Here is a 20,224-nt window from a genome sequence, read left to right as displayed (position 1 = left end):
TTCCAGGGATGCAAGGATGGTTCAACATTTGCAAATCAATCAACATCATACATCACATCTACAAGAAGAAAGAAAAAAACTTTAAATTGTATAATAAAGTATAGTCACTAAAACAGCATGATATTGAAATAATACACATGAAAATATGCTCTTCATCACTGATAATCAGGGAGATGAAAATCAAAACTACAGTTTGGTACCATGTCACACCACAGAGACTGGCACACATCACAAAACAAGAACAATCAGTGCTGGTGGGGATCTGGGGAGAAAGGAACTCTCACTCACTAATAATGGGAAAGCTGTCTAGTTCAGTCTTGATGAAAAACAATATAAAAAGTCCTCAGAAAATTGGAAATTGAGCTCCCATATGATCCAGCTATACAACTCCTAGGGATATACCCTAGGAATAAAAACAAAAACAAAATAAAAACACACAACAAAAAATCCCTTCTACACAGCTATATATTCATTGCAGTGCTATTTACAATAGCCAGACTTTGAAAACAACCCAGATTCCCAACAACAGTTAAGTGGCTAAAAAAAAAAACTATGGTACTATAAAAAATGCTCCCATCACTGACCATCAGAGAGATGCAAATAAAAACAACAATGAGGTACCATCGCACACCTCAGAAAATGGAACACATCACAAAGAACAAGAACAATCAGTACTGGGGTGGACATGGGAGAAACAAACTCCCATTCATTGTTGGTGGCAATGCTGTCTAGTTCAGCCTTTATGGAAAACAATATGGAGATTCCTCAAAAACTTGGAAATTGAGCTCCCATATGATCCAGCTATACCACTCCAAGGGGTATGCCCTAGGAACACAAAAATACATTACAAAAATCCCTTCCTCACGCCTATATTCATTGCAGCACTATTTACATTAGCCAGACTCTGGAAACAATCAAGATGCCTTTCAATGGATAAATGGATGAAGAAACTTTGGTACATATACACAATGGAATATTATATAGTCATCAGAAGATATGAAGTCATTAAATTTTCCTATACATAGATGTACATGGAATTTATTATGCTCAGTGAAAAAAGCCAAAGGGAAGGAGAAAGACACAGAATTATCTCACTAATCTATGGGTTTTGAGAAAAATAAAAAGATATTATTTTTATGATACCCAGAGATTAGGGCCAGAAGGACTGGCTCATGATATGAAGCTTACCACAAAGTGTGGTGAGTGCAGTTAGAAAAATAACTACACTAACAACTACAATGATAATGTTAATGAGTAGGAGAAGTAGAATACCTGTTTTGAACACAGGCAGGAAGTGAGGAAGGAGGGAGATAAGAGGCATTGGTGGTGGGAATGTTGCACAAACGAAAGAAGGTGTTCTGTGTATGACTAAAACCAAAGTACAATGATGTTTGTAATCACGGTGTTTTAAAAAAAGGAAACTGTGGTACATCTACACAATGGAATACAGTACAGTCAGAAAACATTAATTCATGAAATTTTACTACACATGAATAGGCATGGAAACTATTATTGCTAAGTGAAATAAGTCAGAGGAAGCAAGATAGACACAAAATAGTCTCTCTCATCTATAGGTCTTAAGAAAAATAAAACACATCAATATTCTAGCCGGCATGGGGTTTGGGAAACTCCAGGCCGAAGGCCTTCTTCGTAGCTTGGGAATGCTGGTAGCCTTGGCAGGACCCCAGCAATCCCATTCTTCATACCCTGGTCTCTAGGCCATCCCTTCTTCCCAGGTGGCCAGAAATGTGGGTTCTGCGAGGACTCTCTTAAAGGGGCCCCTAGGCTTGCCCCGCCCCTCTTTCAGCACTAGGGGGGAAGGGCACAGGTAGGAGGACAGGCAGGTGTCTGGCTTCTGGTTCTCTAATGAATCCTTTCTTGATCTGGAGGCTAGCTCTAGCCAGCATGGGGTTTGAGTGGACCCCAGGCCAAAGGCCCTCTCCTAACTTGGGGGTGCTGGGAGCCTTGGCAGGCCCCCAGCCATGCCTCTCTTCTTCCCCCATTCTCCAGGCCTTCCCTGGGTGCCATCCCAGGCAGCCAGAATGGTGGGTCCCTAGCTTGGGGGGTGCTGGGTTGCGCTAAAGCAGTCACTGGCAACTTCTCACTGGTCTCCATTTTCAATATTGCACAGGGGCATGATATACTGTATTAATGTACAGTATACATTAATAGTATTCCCTATAAGTAAGGTATGTTTTGCATATGCAGAATGTCCATCTTGTATTCTGCCCTTACCCACACCCCTACAAGCTCATTTTTAGTCCTTCACTCTTTCACCCCCATCCATCATTACCCCATATTTACCCCTTTTAACTTCAGTACTGCACAGGCCAAATCACAGACCAAAGTGGTACACTGGATTTAACACCCCCCAACTATTTCAAAAGACATAAAAGGGACACGTATATGTATTTTGAATAGTTTATATGTATTTCCTTAAAAGCGATAACTCTTACTAAATATTCTGTTATACAGTGATGACTTTTCCCCACTTTTGTCTGTTCTCTTTGTGAGCTGTTCAATAACGAATTCTGGTAAGAGTCCCTCAGTTTAATGTTTATGTTATAACCAAGTCACAGGGATTGTTGAACATGTTCTAGCAACCCCCATAGGCAACACTAACACCACGTGGCATTGTTCCTATTTTGCATAGTCACATTAAAATAGGAAAATACTCTACATACAAACAAGTTCTTATCTAATATAGATAGGAACACACAAATCTTGTAGTGCAATGGGACCTTACACCCTGAACATTGACATAATGACCTGGCTCAGGCCTCAGAAGAATGGGCAGTCTTTATTCACCCCTGAACCAGGGAAGCCATCTATGAAACAACCAAGTTGTCTATAACATCACCTGGGAGCAATCCTCTACCAGAGAAAACACTACCACTGCTCTCACATCAAACTACTTAAAAGAGACTTCCCTTAACACCCAGAAGACTTAACAACAAAGACCTGCTTTCAGGATAGGGCTCTCTGCATTGCCTTCTAATTATTAGGTGAAACTAGAGGACTCTCCACATCATCCTGAATTCAATGTAGAATATGCAAATTCCAGGGTCTTTAACTACAGAAACCTGACACCAACAACAGAGACTGTGTGAAAAATAAAAGTTTATTGGAAGTACAGACAATGACTTAGGCTGGACAACCTAGGATGTCTGGAACCTAGACTTGGTCTTACACAGGAAAAATACAGGGGTAGAATCTCCTTGTATTTAGGTCAAGGATTTTCCTTTCCATGTTCCCCATATTTTGCTGAGCCTATGCAAACAACAATTGCCACTGTAACACCATTTTATGCTGTGCTCCTTTGACTCTAAACCTTTAGAAAACCACTTAAACTTCTGAGGTTAACTTAAACTAATATGCATGTGCATGGAACTGTAAAAAAAATACTATGCCTTCAATGTTAAAGGAGTTCCATAAATTTTGTGGCTTTAGACTGCTTTGTGTACTGCTATGAAATGTTATAATGTAATACAATCTGGGGACTTGAGAGACAAAGTAATTGTACATGGGTTCTGTTTATTTTTCTTAATGTTCTTTGGCAGAAAGTTCAAATTTAAGGTGTTAGCAAGGGGATTTCTTCTGAGAATTCTGTTTATGGGTGATTGTCTTCCCACTGTAACTTTACCTTGTCCTCTTTCTTTGCATCTTTGTTCTCATAATAAAAAAATAAAAAAAAATTTTAAAAGACATTATTATAATATTACAAGGAGACAATAGAGATGGGGGCTAGAAGGTCCAGTCTATGATATGAAGCTTACCAGAAAGAGTGTGAGTCCAGATAGAGAAATAACTACAATGACAACCACTGACAATGGAAGTGATAAAATAGAATGCCTGTCTTGAATACATGAAAGTGGGGAGAGAGGGAGATGGAGAGCATTGCTGGTGGTAATGTTGCACTGCTTGAAGGGGAAGTTGTTTTTTGTTTATTTTTTTTTAATAACTAAATCTCAACTACAAACATGCTTGTAATCATAGTGCCTAAATAAATATATTGAAACAATAAACACCATCCCTGGACTCCTGAACTCAGGCTCTGCACACCAGGGACCAGAGAGGAGAGGAGCAGGGTCAGAGACTTCCTGGGTGGGCTTCACTACTCATGGGTTGTATGTCTAAACCTAGATGTCCCTACCCAGTGTTGGGATCACAGAATTATGGAGCATGAGCAGGGGCATCCCAAAATGAAGCACATGTCAAAATCCTTAGTCTGAGGACCAGAGCAGGGTCACAAGCAATAGGGAATTTGCCTTACATGTGCTAACCTAGGATGAACTGCAGTTTGATCTCCAGCATCCCATATGGTCCCCCAAGCCCAGAGTGATTTCTGAGGACATAGCCAGGAATAACCCCTGAACGTCACTGGGTGCAACTCAGAGAGCAAAAAAAAAAAAAAAAAAATCCTCAGTCTGTTGCTTAAATCCAGAGTCTCTGCCCACCTACAAAGATGACAGTTTTCTCAGTGACCAAAAAAAGAATCTGGGACCAACACCAAGGGGTATGCATTCCTACCAGCAGTGAAAGAGAGTTCCTTTCTCCCCACTCAAATCCCCACCAGCACTTATTGTTCTTGAGTTGTTTGGGGGGGTGTTCGTTTGTGTGTGTGTGTGTGTGTGTGTGTGTGTGTGTGTGTGTGTGTGTGTATGTGTGTGTGTGTGTGTGGTATCAATTGTGTCAGTGTCCAAGGAGCACAAAATAGTACATTATTGTTATTTTGATTTGCATCTTCCTGATATTTAGTAGTGTGGAGAATTTTTTCATATGTCTTCTGGCCACCTGTATTCCTTCTTTGAGGAAATTTATGTTCATTTTATCTCCCCATATTTTGATGTGGTTAAATATTTTTTGTCTTGTTAATTTCTGTCAGTACCTTGTATATCTCAGATATTAGTGCCTTATATGATGGGTATTAGGTGAATAGTTTCTCCTATTCTGTGGGTGGCCTTTGTATTCTCATCACTATTTCCTTTGAGGTACAGAAGTTTCTAATCTTAATATAGTCCCATTTGTTTGTCTCTGATTCCACTTGTTTGGACAATGCTGTTTCCTTCTTGAAAATGTATTTAGACTCAATGTCATGGAGTGTTTTACCTATATGTTCTATATACTTCATGGTTGCAAGTCTGATATCAAAGTCTTTATTTAATTTGGTTTTGACCTTTGTGCATGGTGTTAAATGGAGGTCTGAGTTTACTTTTTTGCATGTGGCTGACTAGCTGTCTCAGCACCACTTGTGGAAGAAGCTTTTCTTGTTCCATTTTTCATTTCTTGACCGTTTATCAAAGATTAATTGACTGTATTAGGAAAGTTTGTCAAAAACCTTATATTTGTCTCAATTTACTCCTCCACAAACATTATTTACACAGAAATATCAGTGAAGACTTTTACACAATGGCAGAACCAACTGAGGGAGCAACAGTAAATGTGCCTAGTGGAGGTTGACAAGAGTATTGAGCACAACAAGGCAACTGAGTCAAATTCTGTATGATGAAAAAGATGAACAAACCTGAGCAGTCAACCACTAATTTCCAGTTTACATAGTGAAAATTACATATGTTCTTTCATGAATAAAAATTAACTAAAACAAATATCAGAATGACTATGTCAATATATGTATTAGGCATATTTAAATATAATCTTCAACATGTGTCTGCACTGAGCAAAAGCCCAACAGGATACATATTAAGTCATCAGTTCTTTGAGTCAGGGATTTTCTCTCCTTCATGAACCATGTATTGCTAACTAGAAGAACTTATAGCATAAATATGTCATAGAAAGAAGTGGGTTCAGGGAGGACATTAATTTCCTAATTTTTTTTAATTTAATAAATACAGATATCAGGCACTGATTAAATAAAATCATAGTTAGGATAAAAAAAGGTAGATTCTGACCAGAATGTGCTCCATGATACATTGACTTCAATATAGGATCTATGCAAAAACCAGGTTCTCTAACTACAGAAACCTGACTGCAACAACTGGAATTGAGAACTTTTACTGAGACTTGAGAAAGACTCTAGGGCTAGACATTTTTGTATGTCCAAAGCCTGCAGTTGGTCTTGTGGCATGATGCTTCATGGATAGGGGCTCCCTGCTTTTAGGCCAAAGGTTTTCCCTTTCTATTTCTCCCATCTTTTACTGTGTCTATGCAGAAAGAAAAAATAACTGCAACACACACCATATTTTTTCTTTTTTAAAATTTTTTTAATCTTTTAAATAGGGGCTCCCATCCTTTTCAAAGAACCTTGGGACACAAATTATTTTATTTTACCACATACTTTTGCATTTTTCTATAAAAATATGAAGAATGGAAAAAAGAAAGGCTGGGGGCCACGGGCCAAGTGGTCTCAGATATATTGGTGGAGAAAAAATAAGGGCAGAATTAAATCATCAAGCCAAACTCAACAACAATAGAATCAAGAGGTCTAAACTTTAACAATCTAAAGTTAAATGGGCCTCTTATACTTGCAGGCCAGGAGGACAAAGGGAGGTGGTACAAGATGCACTCTGGGTTCATTGGTGCAGGGAGGTCAACACTGGAGTTGAGAATGGCCCTGAATCTCTGTATATCTGAAATTCACCTATGAAGGACTTTGTAGATCACAAGTTTCAATAAAATAAATTTTTTAAAAAGGTAGATACTGGAGTTTCTTAAAGGTCCTCACATGGGAAAATGAACTATCTATATGAAATTATTGTAATACCATCATATTGAAAACAACACGATACCTTCATTTCCTCTGACATTATTACAATGAGAAAGTCAGGACCATCCTATAGCCTGTTTCAATGGGCCACATTAACCTACTGTTAAACACCAGTAGACTGGGTGTGTGATTTCTGTGCCCCAGTAGGAGAAAGGGAATCATGGTCAGACTTTGTTGCCCATTAATAAGAGCAGTTCACCTTATGCAAATTCCTCTTCAGGCTCTGGGCTCAAATCCACTCTGGGCTGGGGGAGCTCCCAGCTGTCTCCTCAAAGAGGGCTGAGTCTCTGGGGAAGGCAGAGCTTTGAACTAGAAGAAGATGAGACTGTGGGGTCTTCTCCTCTGCCTTGGGACAGCTGCCCCAGGTGAGTGTCCCTGAGACCACCCAGGACTCTAGAAAAGGAGAGACTGCAGGGACTGGCAGTGACTTATTCTCTTTGCCTTCAGGTGTCCTGTCCCAGGTGCAGCTGCAGGAATCAGGCCCAGGACTGGTGACCCCCTCCAAGACACTCTCCCTCACCTGCTCTGTCTCTGGATTTTCCATCACCAGTGGTTACTGCTGGCACTGGATCCGCCAGCCTACAGGGAAGGGTCTACAGTGGTTGGGGCAAATATGTTATAATGGAAACACTTACTACAGCCCATCTGTGAAGAGCCGCATCTCCATCTCCAGAGACACAAACCAGAACCAATTCTCCCTGCAGCTGAACTCTGTGACCCCTGAGGACACAGCTGTGTATTATTGTGCAAGAGACACAGTGAGAGGAAGTCAGGGCCAGCCCAGACACAAACCTGAGGAAGATAGCAGTATGGCCTCAAGAGATGGTGGGCACCAGGGGGCGTTCACCACCTATTAAGTAGAGGCAGCACCTGAAAGGACAGCAGCTGAAAGACCTATGATTGCTTTTCTCTCGACCTCTATTGAAGCTTTCTAAGTGCTTTTATTCTTGTTCCCAGAACCCTGTAAATTTCACATATTGTTTAAAACTGGTTTTTGAACAAGGAGAAATGCCATTTTAAAAAGGCCACATGGCAGCCTCTTTCAGGTTCTGAACAAAGAGAGATGCCATTTTGTAAGGACCACTGGTCTTTTACTATATTTTTTGTCCCCCAATTCACAATACAGACCAGGCATAAAGGGCATGGGTTGAGGTGTATATGGAGTGCATTTAGTGTACCTCCTCTTTCTATACAGTTAATGTAAAGAACACAGCCTGTGGTAAGAATTGGGAGGCCCTATCTTTTTTTTCTTTCTTTTTTTTTTTTTTTTGATTTTTTTAATATATATAAAATCCTTCACCAGTGCAACATTCCTATGACCAATATCCCAAGTGTCCTTCCTCCTCACCCTGTCTAGAGTACAGGTCTGTGTGGGGTGTTTTACTATATTAATTTAAGAGTCCTAGAGTTGGCATGGGGATAGTGAGGAGGCCTTTCTGGGCTCGACTAGACTCCTGCAGCCCCTAGGACATGGCAGGACTGAAGCTTGCAGGATGAGGGCAGAGAGATTCACAGAGCAGTCAGATGAAGTTCCAGGAGTTAGCCAGCTTTATTTCACGGTCCTAACCAAACATATACATTTCCTCAAATGGCTTCTATGCCTTTTCCTAGCGCTACTTCTCTACTCCTCTGGCTCTCTTGGCTTCTGTCTTCTTTTCAGCTGCTTTTTCCTGGCATCCTAGCTCACTAACTCCCTTTGCTGAAGCTACTGCTGCTGTTTCTTTAATGATGCTCAATTGATGATGCATAATCTGATGCTGAATCTCTCTGTTGAAACTCGCTGTTGATTCTCACTTCTGCCCTTTCTCACTTTTGCCCATCCTCTCATACACTTCTCTAAAACTCCTTCATAACCCCTGTCTCTCCCCATGCAGACTCCTCTATCCTTTGACAAAGAAGAAATATAAATGGCCAAAAAACACATAAAAAAATGCTCCACATCACTAATTATCAGGGAGATGCAAATCAATACAACTATGAGGTACCACCTCACACCCCAGAGATTGGCACACATCACAAAGAATGAGAACAAGCAGTCTTGGAGGGAATGTGGATAGAAAGGAACTCTTATCCACTGCTGGTGGGATGCCACCTAGTTCAACCCTTATGGAAAGCGATATGGAGATTCCTCCAAAAACTGGAAATCGAGCTCCCATACGACCCTGCTATACCACTCCTAGGTATATAATCTAGGAACATAAAAATACAATACAAAAATCCCTTTCTTATATCTATATTCATTACAGCACTATTTACCATAGCAAGACTCTGAAAACAGCCAAGATACCCTACAACAGATGAATGGCTAAAGAAACTGTGGTACATATACACAATGAAATATTATGCAGCTGTCAAGAGAGATGAAGTCATGAAATATTCCTATACATGAATGTACATGAAATCTATCATGCTGAGTGAAATAAGTCAGAGAGAGAGAGAGAGAGAGATGCAGAATGGTCTCACTCATCTATGGGTTTTAAGAAAAATAAAAGACATTCTTGCAATAATAACTTTCAGACACAAAGGAGAAAAGAGCTGGAAGTTACAGCTCACCTCATGAAGCTCACCACAAACAGGGATCAGTTTAGTTAAAGAAATAACTATGTTTTGAACTATTCTAATAATGAGAATGGGAAATAGAAAAATAGGGAAGTAGAAAGCCTGTCTAGAGTACAGGCGGGGTTTGATGGGGAGGAGGGAGATTTGGGACATTGGTGATGGGAATGTTGAGCTGGTGTTGGGTGGTGTTCTTTACACGACTGAAACCCAAACACAATGATGTATATAATAAAGTTGTTTAAAGAAACAAATTAAAAAATAATAAAATAATATATATTATCATCAAAAAAGAATTTTCTGGTCTGTTTTTCTTTGTTTGGTTTTTGTTGTTGTTGTTGCTGATTTAGAGGGTGTTAGTTTGTTATTTTGGGGGGTTGTTCTTTGGGGGGGTCACCCCTGGAAGCCCTCAGGGGTTACTCCAGGCTCTATGATCAGAAATCTCTCCTGGCAGGCTCAGAGAAACATATGGGAAGCTGAGATTCCAAACACTGACCTTCATGCTATTTTATCTTACCTCCATGCTATCTCCCTGGCCCCTATTTGTTTGGTTTTTTTTTTTGCCATAGTTAATGGTTTTCAATTTTGGTTTATTCTTTTTTTATTCTTTTTGTTCTTTTATTGTTTCTCCCTTATTATTCTTTGTTTTTGTATTGTTAACTTTTTCTTCTTTTTCTTTTTTTCCCTTAGTTCTTCTAAATAGATATTTATAATATCTAGATGTACTCCTCCTATTTTTTCTTTTATGTTTGCCTTTCTCCCCCAATGGTACCATTTGTACCAGTCATATGTTTATTAGGTGGCAAGGAAGGAACTCAAATAAAAAATAGATAGAACTCAAATAAAGAATAGATAAAGCTGAAGAGAACACAATCAGAAAACTCAGGCTAAGCTGGTACATATTTCAATGGGAAAGAAGTCTCTGGAATATATTAATCTCATAGGAATTTTCTCTGGAACAAGTGGCAGAGATAACCCCCACCAAGAGATTATTTCCTATGGTTCTAGAATCTGGAAATATGCCCCCCTCTAAATTACCTATCAAGTGCCTTTCCTCCATCTATGGAACTAAGTGTTTTTGAAAATGTATGATTATCTGACAGCGTGGGTCTATTACATTTATTGTTTGCCCCAAATTCTGTACATGGTAGAAGAACAGTAGCAAACACATCATAAAATGGGGGTAAGTGCCATTCTGTAGTTGAAAGGTTCCAGTAAGAATGGATTTTATTATCAGATCATGACACATAAGATTTTCCCTAAGGAAAAATTTCTGGGATGAGGAAGGGGCTGGGTTTGAGGAAGAACCCATTGAGAAGTCTGTGTGCTCTGAGTTCCAGGCTGTACTTCACTCCAAGAGAGCCAGAGACCAACCTCCTTGGGTTACCTCCTTTGCCTACAGAGGCATTACACATGAAAATCTCCACTTTAGACCCAGGGTTAAAACCAGGTACACACTCACTTCTACATAGGTTCCCTCTCCCTGACACAGAGTCTGAGGTCCTGGAGCTTGGGGACAGGAACATGGCTCATCAACGGCTCCTCCTTTTTCTGGTGGCAGCTCCTGGCTGTGAGTATCCCTGGACAGAGGCCAACAAGTTGGGGATGGTGCCTCTGAGCTCAGTATTCACTGTGGGTCTCTGTCCCCAGGGGTTCTGTCTGAGGTACAGCTGCAGGAGTTGGGCCCAAACCTGGTGACACCCTCACAGACGCTGTCCCTCACCTGTTCAGTCTCTGGGTTCACGTTAACCAGCTATCATGTTCACTGGATTCGCCAGGCCCCTGGAAAAGGGCTGGATTGGATTGGCGTTATATGGACTGATGGTAGCACAAGTTATAAACCAAGTCTACAGTCCCGACTCAGCATCACCAGGGACACCTCCAGGAGTGAAGTCTACTTAAAATTGAGCAACTCAGTTACTGAGGACACAGCCGTGTATTATTGTGCAAGACATACAGTGAGGGAAGTGGCTGTGAGCTCAGACACAAACCTATTGAAAAGACAGGGGGATCTCCAAGCATGCTTGAGGCCACCAGGGGGTGTCTGCTCACAGGACTATAGGCTGTGCTGTAGAGACAGGAATGGGATAGGCCTGATGGGAATGGATTTGTTTTCTCAATTACTAAGTTAAAAAAATGAAATTTGGTAACCTAATTTACACACATCTGAAGTATTACCTCTCCTCTGTTATGAATTTCTGCATGACTCTTCATGTCCAAGTCTTATAGACAATTTAGTACAGTGTGTTGACTTTGCTGTCTTGCAAAGATCATTCCTTTTCACAGACAGAACACCCCCCAACTATTTCAAAAGACATAAAAGGGACACGTATATGTCTTTTGAATATTTTATATGTATTTCCTTAACAGCGATAACTCTTACTAAATATTCTCTTATACAGTGACGACATTTCCCCTCTTTTGTCTGTTCTCTTTGTGAGCTGTTCAATAAGGAATTCTGGTAAGAGTCCCTCAGTTTAATGTTTATGTTATAACCAAGTCACGGGGATTGTTGAACTTGTTCTAGCAGCCCCCATAGGCAACAATAACACCACGTGGCATTGTTCCACTTTTGCATAGACACATTAAAATAGAAAAATATTATACATACAAACAAGTTCTTATCTAATAGAGAAAGGAACATACTAATCTTGTAATGCAATGGGACCTTACACCCTGAATATTGACATTATGACCTGGCTCAGGCCTCAGAAGAATGGGCAGTCTTTATTCACCCCTGAACCAGGGAAGCCATCTAAGAAACAACCAAGTTGTCTATAACATCACCTGGGAGCAATCCTCTACCAGGGAAGACACTACCACTGCTCTCACATCGACCTACTTAAAAGAGACTTCCCTTAACACCCAGAAGACTTAACAACAAAGACCTGCTTTCAGGACAGGGCTCTCTGCATTGCCTTCTAATTATTAGGTGAAACTAGAGGACTCTCCACACCATCCTGAATTCAATGTAGAATATGCAGATTCCAGGGTCTTTAACTACAGAAACCTGACACCAACAACAGAGACTGTGTGAAAAAATAAAAGTTTATTGGAAGTACAGACAAAGACTTGGCTTGGACAACCTAGTATGCCTGGAACCTAGACTTGGTCTTACACCAGAAAACTTCAGGGGTAGAGTCTCCTTGTATTTAGGTCAAGGATTTTCCTTTCCATGTTCCCCATATTTTGCTGTGCCTATGCAAACAACAATTGCCACTGTAACACCATTTTATGTAGTGCTCCTTTGACTCTAAACCTTAAGAAAACCACTTAAACTTTTGCGGTTAACTTAAACTAATATGCATGTACATGGAACTGTAAAAAAATACTATGCCTTCAATGTTAAAGGAGTTCCATAAATTTTGTGGCTTTAGACTGCTTTGTGTACTGCTATGAAATGTTATAATGTAATACAATCTGGGGACTTGAGGGACAAAGTAATTATACATGAGTTCTGTTTTATTTTTCTTAATGTTCTTTGGCTTAAAGTTCAAAATTTAGGTGTTAGCAAGGGGATTTCTTCTGAGAATTCTGTTTATGGGTGATTCTCTTCCCACTGTAACTTTACCTTGTCCTCTTTCTTTGCATCTTTGTTCTCATAATAAAAAAATAAAAAAAATTTAAAAGACATTATTATAATAATACAAGGAGACAATAGAGATGGGGGCTGGAAGGTCCAGTCCATGATATGAAGCTTACCAGAAAGAGTGTGAGTCCAGTTAGAGAAATAACTACAATGACAAGCACTGACAATGGAAGTGAGAAAATAGAATGCCTGTCTTGAATACAGGAAAGTGGGGAAGGAGGGAGATAGAGAGCATTGGTGGTGGTAATGTTGCACTGCTGAAGGGGAAGTTGTTTTTTGTTCATTTGTTTTTAATAACTAAATCCCAACTACAAACATGCTTGTAATCATAGTGCCTAAATAGATATATTGAAACAATAAAACACCATCCCTGGACTCCTGAGCTCAGGCTCTGCACACCAGGGACCAGAGAGGAGAGGAGCAGGGTCAGAGACTGCCTGGGTGGGCTTCACTGCTCATGGGTAGTATGTCTAAACCTAGATGTCCCTACCCAGTGTTGGGATCACAGAAATATGGTGCATGAGCAGGGGCATCCCAAAATGAAGCACATGTCAAGATCCTTACTCTGAGGGCCAGAGCAGGGTCACAAGCAGTAGGGCATTTACCTTACATGTGCTAACCTAGGATGAACTGTAGTTTGATCTCCAGCATCCCATATGGTCCCCCAAGACCAGAGTGATTTCTGAGGACATAACCAGGAATAACCCCTGAACGTCACTGGGTGCAACCCAAAGAAAAAAAAAAAATCCTCAGTCTGTGCAGCTTAAATCCAGAGTCTCTGCCCACCTACAAAGATGACAGTTTTCTCAGTGACCAAAAAAAGAATCTGGGACCAACAACAAGGGGTATGCATTCCTACCAGCAGTAAAAGAGAGTTCCTTTCTCCCCACTCAAATCCCCACCAGCACTGATTGTTCTTGAGTTTTTTTGGGGGGGGGTGTTGGTTTGTGTGTGTGTGTGTGTGTCTGTATGTGTGTGTGTGTGTGTGCGGTATGAATTGTGCCAGTGTCCAGGGAGCACAAAATGGTACCTTATTGTTATTTTGATTTGCATCTTCCTGATATTTAGTGGTATGGAGAATTTTTTCATATGTCTTTTGGCCACCTGTATTTCTTCTTTCAGGAAATATATGTTCATTTTATCTCCCCATATTTTGATGTGGTTAAATGTTTTTGTCTTGTTAATTTCTGTCAGTACCTGGTATATCTCAGATATTAGTGCCTTATATGATGTGTATTAGGTGAATAGTTTCTCCTATTCTGTGGGTGGCCTTTGTATTCTCATCACTATTTCCTTTGAGGTACAGAAGTTTCTCATCTTAATATAGTCCCATTTGTTTGTCTCTGATTCCACTTGTTTGGACAGTGCTGTTTCCTTCTTGAAAATGTCTTTAGTCTCAATGTCATGGAGTGTTTTACCTATATGTTCTATATACTTCATGGTTGCAGGTCTGATATCAAAGTCTTTATTTAATTTGGTATGACCTTTGTGCATGGTGTTAAATGGAGTTTGCTTTATTGCATGTGGCTGACTAGCTGTCTCAGCACCACTTGTGGAAGAAGCTTTTCTTGTTCCATTTTTCATTTCTTGACCGTTTATCAAAGATTAATTGATTGTATGAGGAAAGTTTGTCAAAAACCTTATATTTGTCTCAATTTACTCCTCCACAAACATTATTTACACAGAAATATCAGTGAAGACTTACACAACGGCAGAACCAACTGAGGGAGCAACAGTAAATGTGCCTAGTGGAGGTTGACAAGAGTACTGAGCACAACAAGGCAACTGAGTCAAATTCTGTATGATGAAAAAGAATGAACAAACCTGAGCAGTCAAGCACTAATTTCCAGTTTACATAGTGAAAATTACATATGTTGTTTCATGAATAAAAATTAACTAAAACTAATGTCAGAATGACTATGTCAATATATGTATTAGGCATATTTAAATATAATCTTCAACATGTGTCTGCACTGAGCAAAAGCACAACAGGCTACATATTAAGTCATCATTTCTTTGAGTCAGGGATTCTAACTCCTTCATGAACCATGTATTGCTAACTAGAAGAACTTATAGCATAAATATGTCATAGAAAGAAGAGGGTTCTGGGAGGACATTAATTTCCTAATTTTTTTAATTTAATAAATACAGATATCAGGCACTGATTAAATAAAATCATAGTTAGGATAAAAAAAGGTAGATTCTGACCAGAATGTGCTCCATGATACCTTGACTTCAACATAGGATCTGTGCAAAAACCAGGTTCTCTAACTACAGAAACCTGACTGCAACAACTGGAATTGAGAACTTTTACTGGGACGTGAGAAAGACTTTGGGGCTAGACATCATTTTATGTCCAAAGCCTGCAGTTGGTCTTGTGGCATGATGCTTCATGAATAGGGGCTCCCTCCTTTTAGGCCAGAGGTTTTTCCCTTTCTATTTCTCCCATCTTTTACTGTGTCTATGCAGAAAAAGAAAAAAACTGCAACACACACCATATTTTTTTCTTTTTTAAATTTTTTTTTATCTTTTAAATAGGGGCTCCCATCCTTTTCAAAAACCTTGGGACACACACAACCTTTTATTTTACCATATACTTTGGCATTTTTCTATAAAAATAAGAAGAATGGAAAAAAGAAAGGCTGGGGGCCAGGGGCCAAATGGTCTCAGATGTATTGGTGGAGAAAAAATAAGGGCAGAATTAAATCACCAAGCCAAACTCAACAACAATAGAATCAAGAGGTCTAAACTTTAACAATCTAAAGTTAAATGGGCCTCTTATACTTGCAGGCCAGGAGGACAAAGGGAGGTGGTACAAGATGCACTCTGGGTTCATTGGTGGAGGGAGGTCAACACTGGAGATGAGAAAGACCCTGACTCTGTATATCTGAAATTCAACTATGAAGGACTTTGTAGATCACAAGTTTCAATAAAATAAATTTTTTAAAAAGGTAGATACTGAAGTTTCTTAAAGGTCCTCACATGGGAAAATGAACTACCTATATGAAATTATTGAAATACCATCATATTGAAAACAACACGATATCTTCATTTCCTCTCACATTATTACAATGAGAAAGTCAGGACCATCCTATAGCCTGTTTCAATGGGCCACATTAACCTACTTTTAAACACCAGTAGACGGGGTTGTGAGTTCTGTGCCCCAGTAGGAGAAAGGGAATCATGGGCAGACTTTGTTGCCCATTAATAAGAGCGGTTCATCTTATGCAAATTCCTCTTCAGTCTCTGGGCTCAAATCCACTCTGGGCTGGGGGAGCTCCCAGCTGTCTCCTCACACAGGGCTGAGTCTCTGGGGAAGGCAGAGCTTTGAGCCAGAAGATGAGACTGTGGGGTCTTCTCCTCTGCCTTGGGACAGCTGCCCCAGGTGAGTGTCCCTGAGACCACCCAGGACTCTAGCAAAGGAGAGACTGCAGGGACTGACAGTGACTTATTCTCTTTGTCTTCAGGTGTCCTGTCCCAGGTGCACCTGCAGGAATCAGGCCCAGGACTGGTGACCCCCTCCAAGACACTCTCCCTCACCTGCTCTGTCTCTGGATATTCCATCACCAGTGGTTACTGCTGGAGCTGGATCCGCCAGCCTACAGGGAAGGGCCTACAGTGGTTGGGGCATATATGTTCTGGTGGAAGCACTAACTACAGCCCATCTGTGAAGAGCCGCATCTCCATCTCCAGAGACACAAACCAGAACCAATTCTCCCTGCAGCTGAACTCTGTGACAACTGAGGACACAGCTGTGTATTATTGTGCAAGAGACACAGTGAGAGGAAGTCAGGGCCAGCCCAGACACAAACCTGAGGAAGATAGGAGTATGGCCTCAAGAGATGGCGGGCACCAGGGGGCGTTCACAACCTATTAAGTAGAGGCAGCACCTGAAAGGACAGCAGCTGACTGACCTATGATTGCTTTACTCTGGACAACTTGGTTTTCCTCTATTGAAGCTTTCTAAGTGCTTTTATTCTTGTCCCCACATTTTGATGGGGTTAGATTTTTTTCTTATTAAATTCTGTCAGTACCCTGTAAATCTCAGATATTGTTTAAAACTGGGTTTTGAACAAGGAGGGATGCCATTTTGAAAAGGCCACATGGCAGCCTCTTTCAGGTTCTGAACAAAAAGAAATGCCATTTTGTAAGGACCACTGATCTTTTACTATATTTTTTGTCCCCCAATTCACAATATAGATCAGCAAAGGTCCTGGGTTGGGGTGTATATGGAGTGCATTTACTGTACCTCCTCTTTCTATACAGTTAGTGTAAAGAACCAGCCTGTGGTAAGAATTGGGAGGCCTTATCTTTTCTTTTTTCTTTTAATTTTTTAATATATATAAAATCCTTCACCAGTGCAACTTTCCCATGACCAATATCCCAAGTGTCCTTCTTCCCCACCCTGTCTAGTGTACAGTCCTGTGTGGGATGTTTTACTATATTAATTTAAGAGTCCTAGAGTTGGCATGGGGATAGTGAGGAGGCCTTTCTGGGCTCGACTAGACTCCTGCTGCCTCTAGGACCTGGCAGGTCTGAAGGTTGCAGGATGAGGGCAGAGAGATTCACAGAGCAGTCAGATGAAGTTCCAGGAGTTAGCCAGCTTTATTTCACGGTCCTAACCAAACATATACATTTCCTCAAATGGCTTCTATGCCTTTTCATAGCGCTACTTTTCTACTCCTCTGGCTCTCTTAGTTTCCTGTCTTCTTTTCAGCTGCTTTTTCCAGGCATCCTACTCACTAACTCCCTTTGCTGAAGCTACTGCTGCTGCTTCTTTAATGATGCTCAATTGATGATGCATAATCTGATGCTGAATCTCTCTGTTGAATCTCGCTGTTGATTCTCACTTCTGCCCTTTCTCACTTCTGCCCATCCTCTCATACACTCTCTAACACTCCTTCTTATCCCCTCTCTCTCCTCATGCAGACTCCTCTATCTGCATTCCATGCACATTCTAGATGTGGGCAGTTCTGATCATTCAAGTGTGATAAATAAGAAGTTGTGGAGTAGATACCCACAATTCTCTACCTTTTTTGTATTATTGCAGAAGCATTATTGTTAAGTCTAGAACATCTAAGTTTATTTTTATAAGCTTCTATAAACAAAATCACATGAACATTTCTGCAGATAATACTGTTTGAAAAAAAGCTGCTATGTAAGATACACAATATAACATAGCAATTGAAAAACATTCACTAGGATAACTGACAACTTTCAAAATATTAACATGCATTTCCCCAGAATTGTACAAACAAATATTTAAGTTAGATACAAAATTTTCTATTTGCATGGGGCTTAGAACAAAACAATAAGATCCATACAGATAAAACACAATTTAACCACTAGGTTCAAGAGATTAGCCTAGGCTTAAGTTAATTTTTTGGAGGTAACCTAGGTACAGAAAATTCTGAAAGCAGCTTCTCAGCCAATCTTCACCTGGTCTTGGATCTTACATCATTTTCATCATCACCTTCTGTGTTAAGCTGCTGGTATCTCCTCAATATGCTGCTGCAGGTTAGGGATCCAAGATTCTCACTAAAGTTGCCTCTGGTAGAGGAAAGATGGTAGATGGTGGTGTCTGGGATGCTGCCCAGAATCTCCAACTCTTTCCCCTTCACTGCCTGCTTCTGTCTCATCTGAGAGGGCCTCTGCCACCATAGGTGGTGGGCTAGCTGAGTGAGGCTGGGAAGATGAATTGACAGAACCAATGTCTATTGGGAGCATATCTGCTACCTTTCACTGGCATTCCACCAGATCCGGTGGGACCCTTTTGGTCTCCTCTCTACTTTCATAACATCAAACTCCACAGTCTCCCCATCTCCAATGCTACACAGACATTTCCTGGGATTTATTTAATAGCTGTACAGTGAACAAAGACATCTTCTTTGGTGTCATTTTTGTTGATAAATTTATAATCATTCCAGACATTGAACCACTTAACAGTGCCCAGGACTTGAATTGCCAGCACTGACTTGTCTACCTGACTCAGTGCTTGGGGCACAGGGGTATCTTTGGTTGAGCCATTTTCAGACTCTGAGTCTCCAGAGATGGTAGCTGGCTTATCATTCTTGAGAGATGAGGGTCTCTCTGATTTAGTGCCAGTAGTAAAAAATAAATTATCAGTTCTGTGAAGACCTTTAGATTGAGAACTCATCTCCACTGGGAAGGCAATCTTCCCCTCTCTTGGCATGTGTGCAAGAGAATTTCTATGGAGCCTGGCACTTACAGTTTAGAGTAAATAATGTGGGTAGATGGACCAGAGCAAAATAAAGCCTTTCAGAACAGAAGCCGTGTTCACCAATGTCCCAGTGAAAGGCACAGCACATTCAGTCCAGGTTGAGGAGGCTGTCATAGTGATAATCCACCAAAGGGTTAAATCACAATTAGCACTCACCATAGCTAAGGTCTTCTTGAGTCAAGGGTTCAAGTCAGTCCAGGGTTCAGGTGCCATTTGTTGTTTTAATATATTAATTAAAGAGTCCTAGAGTTGGTGTGGGGATGGTGAGACCTTTCACTGGTAGGCCAGGCTTCTGCAGCCCCTAGGACCTGGCAAGTTGCAGGATGAGGGCAGAGAGATTCACAAAGCAGTCAGATGAAGTTCCAGGAGTCATGGTCCTTACCACCATGTACACCTCCTCACATGGCCTCTATACTAAGCCTTTTCTTATGAGCTACTTTTCTACTCTTTCTGGCTCTCTTGGCCTCTGTCTCCCTATCAGCTGCTTTTCCAGGCTTCCTTGCTGACTAACTCCCCTTACTGATGTTACTGCTGATGCTTCTTTGCTTATGCTCAATTGCTGATGCTGAATCTAATGCTGAATCTCTCTGTTGAATCTCGCTATTGATTCTCACTTCTGCCCTTTCTCACTTCTGCCCATACTCTCATACACTTCTCTCTCTTAACTCTCCTTCTTATCCCCTCACTCCCCCTATGCAGACTCCTCTACTCGCCCATTCCAGGTGTGGGCTGCTCTGATCATTCAAGTGGGATAAATAATAACTTGAGAAAGGAGATATGCACAGACCACATGCTAAATTTCCCAAGCCTATTTCTATTTACACTGCTCCAAGCTATCTGGCCATATCAGATAACCTATCTGGAAGGGATACAAGGCAGCAGTGGGAAGGTATCCCTAGACAACAGCCAATCATTTTAAAGATGAACAAAAAGCTAGAACCTCCCTCTAAACAACAACAAAGAAACCCAAACACAACCAAAAGAAAAGAAATAACAAAAATCAGAGAAGAAATAAACAACATAGAAACAAAAAAATTAATACAAAAAATCAATGAGACCAAGAGCTGGTTTTTTGAAAGAATAAACAAGATAGACAAACTGCTGGCAAGACTCA

At 40.6% G+C, this 20,224-nt stretch overlaps 2 non-coding genes and 2 gene segments (V, D, J or C); 2 read left to right on the top strand and 2 right to left on the bottom strand.

Annotated features, from left to right (window-relative positions):
• The first annotated feature begins 7,043 nt into the window (after nucleotides 1-7,043).
• LOC126015866 (Ig heavy chain V region 1B43-like) lies at nucleotides 7,044-7,581 on the top strand. The segment is given in 2 exon segments: nucleotides 7,044-7,089; nucleotides 7,172-7,581. Coding segments are annotated over 2 exon segments (456 nt in total).
• A 244-nt stretch (nucleotides 7,582-7,825) lies between these two features.
• Nucleotides 7,826-7,960, bottom strand: LOC126016591 (small nucleolar RNA SNORA51). Its single transcript, XR_007498382.1, has one exon. It is a non-coding gene; the product is annotated as a small nucleolar RNA SNORA51 (small nucleolar RNA).
• An 8,248-nt stretch (nucleotides 7,961-16,208) lies between these two features.
• On the top strand, nucleotides 16,209-16,746 carry LOC126015865 (Ig heavy chain V region 1B43-like). The segment is given in 2 exon segments: nucleotides 16,209-16,254; nucleotides 16,337-16,746. Coding segments are annotated over 2 exon segments (456 nt in total).
• Nucleotides 16,747-17,044: 298 nt separating this feature from the next.
• Nucleotides 17,045-17,175, bottom strand: LOC126016663 (small nucleolar RNA SNORA51). Its single transcript, XR_007498448.1, has one exon. It is a non-coding gene; the product is annotated as a small nucleolar RNA SNORA51 (small nucleolar RNA).
• Nucleotides 17,176-20,224: the final 3,049 nt, after the last annotated feature.

This window comes from Suncus etruscus, chromosome 8 (assembly GCF_024139225.1).
Source record: "Suncus etruscus isolate mSunEtr1 chromosome 8, mSunEtr1.pri.cur, whole genome shotgun sequence".
Taxonomy (NCBI): Eukaryota; Metazoa; Chordata; class Mammalia; order Eulipotyphla; family Soricidae; genus Suncus; species Suncus etruscus.
This window is presented reverse-complemented; position numbering and strand designations above follow the sequence as displayed.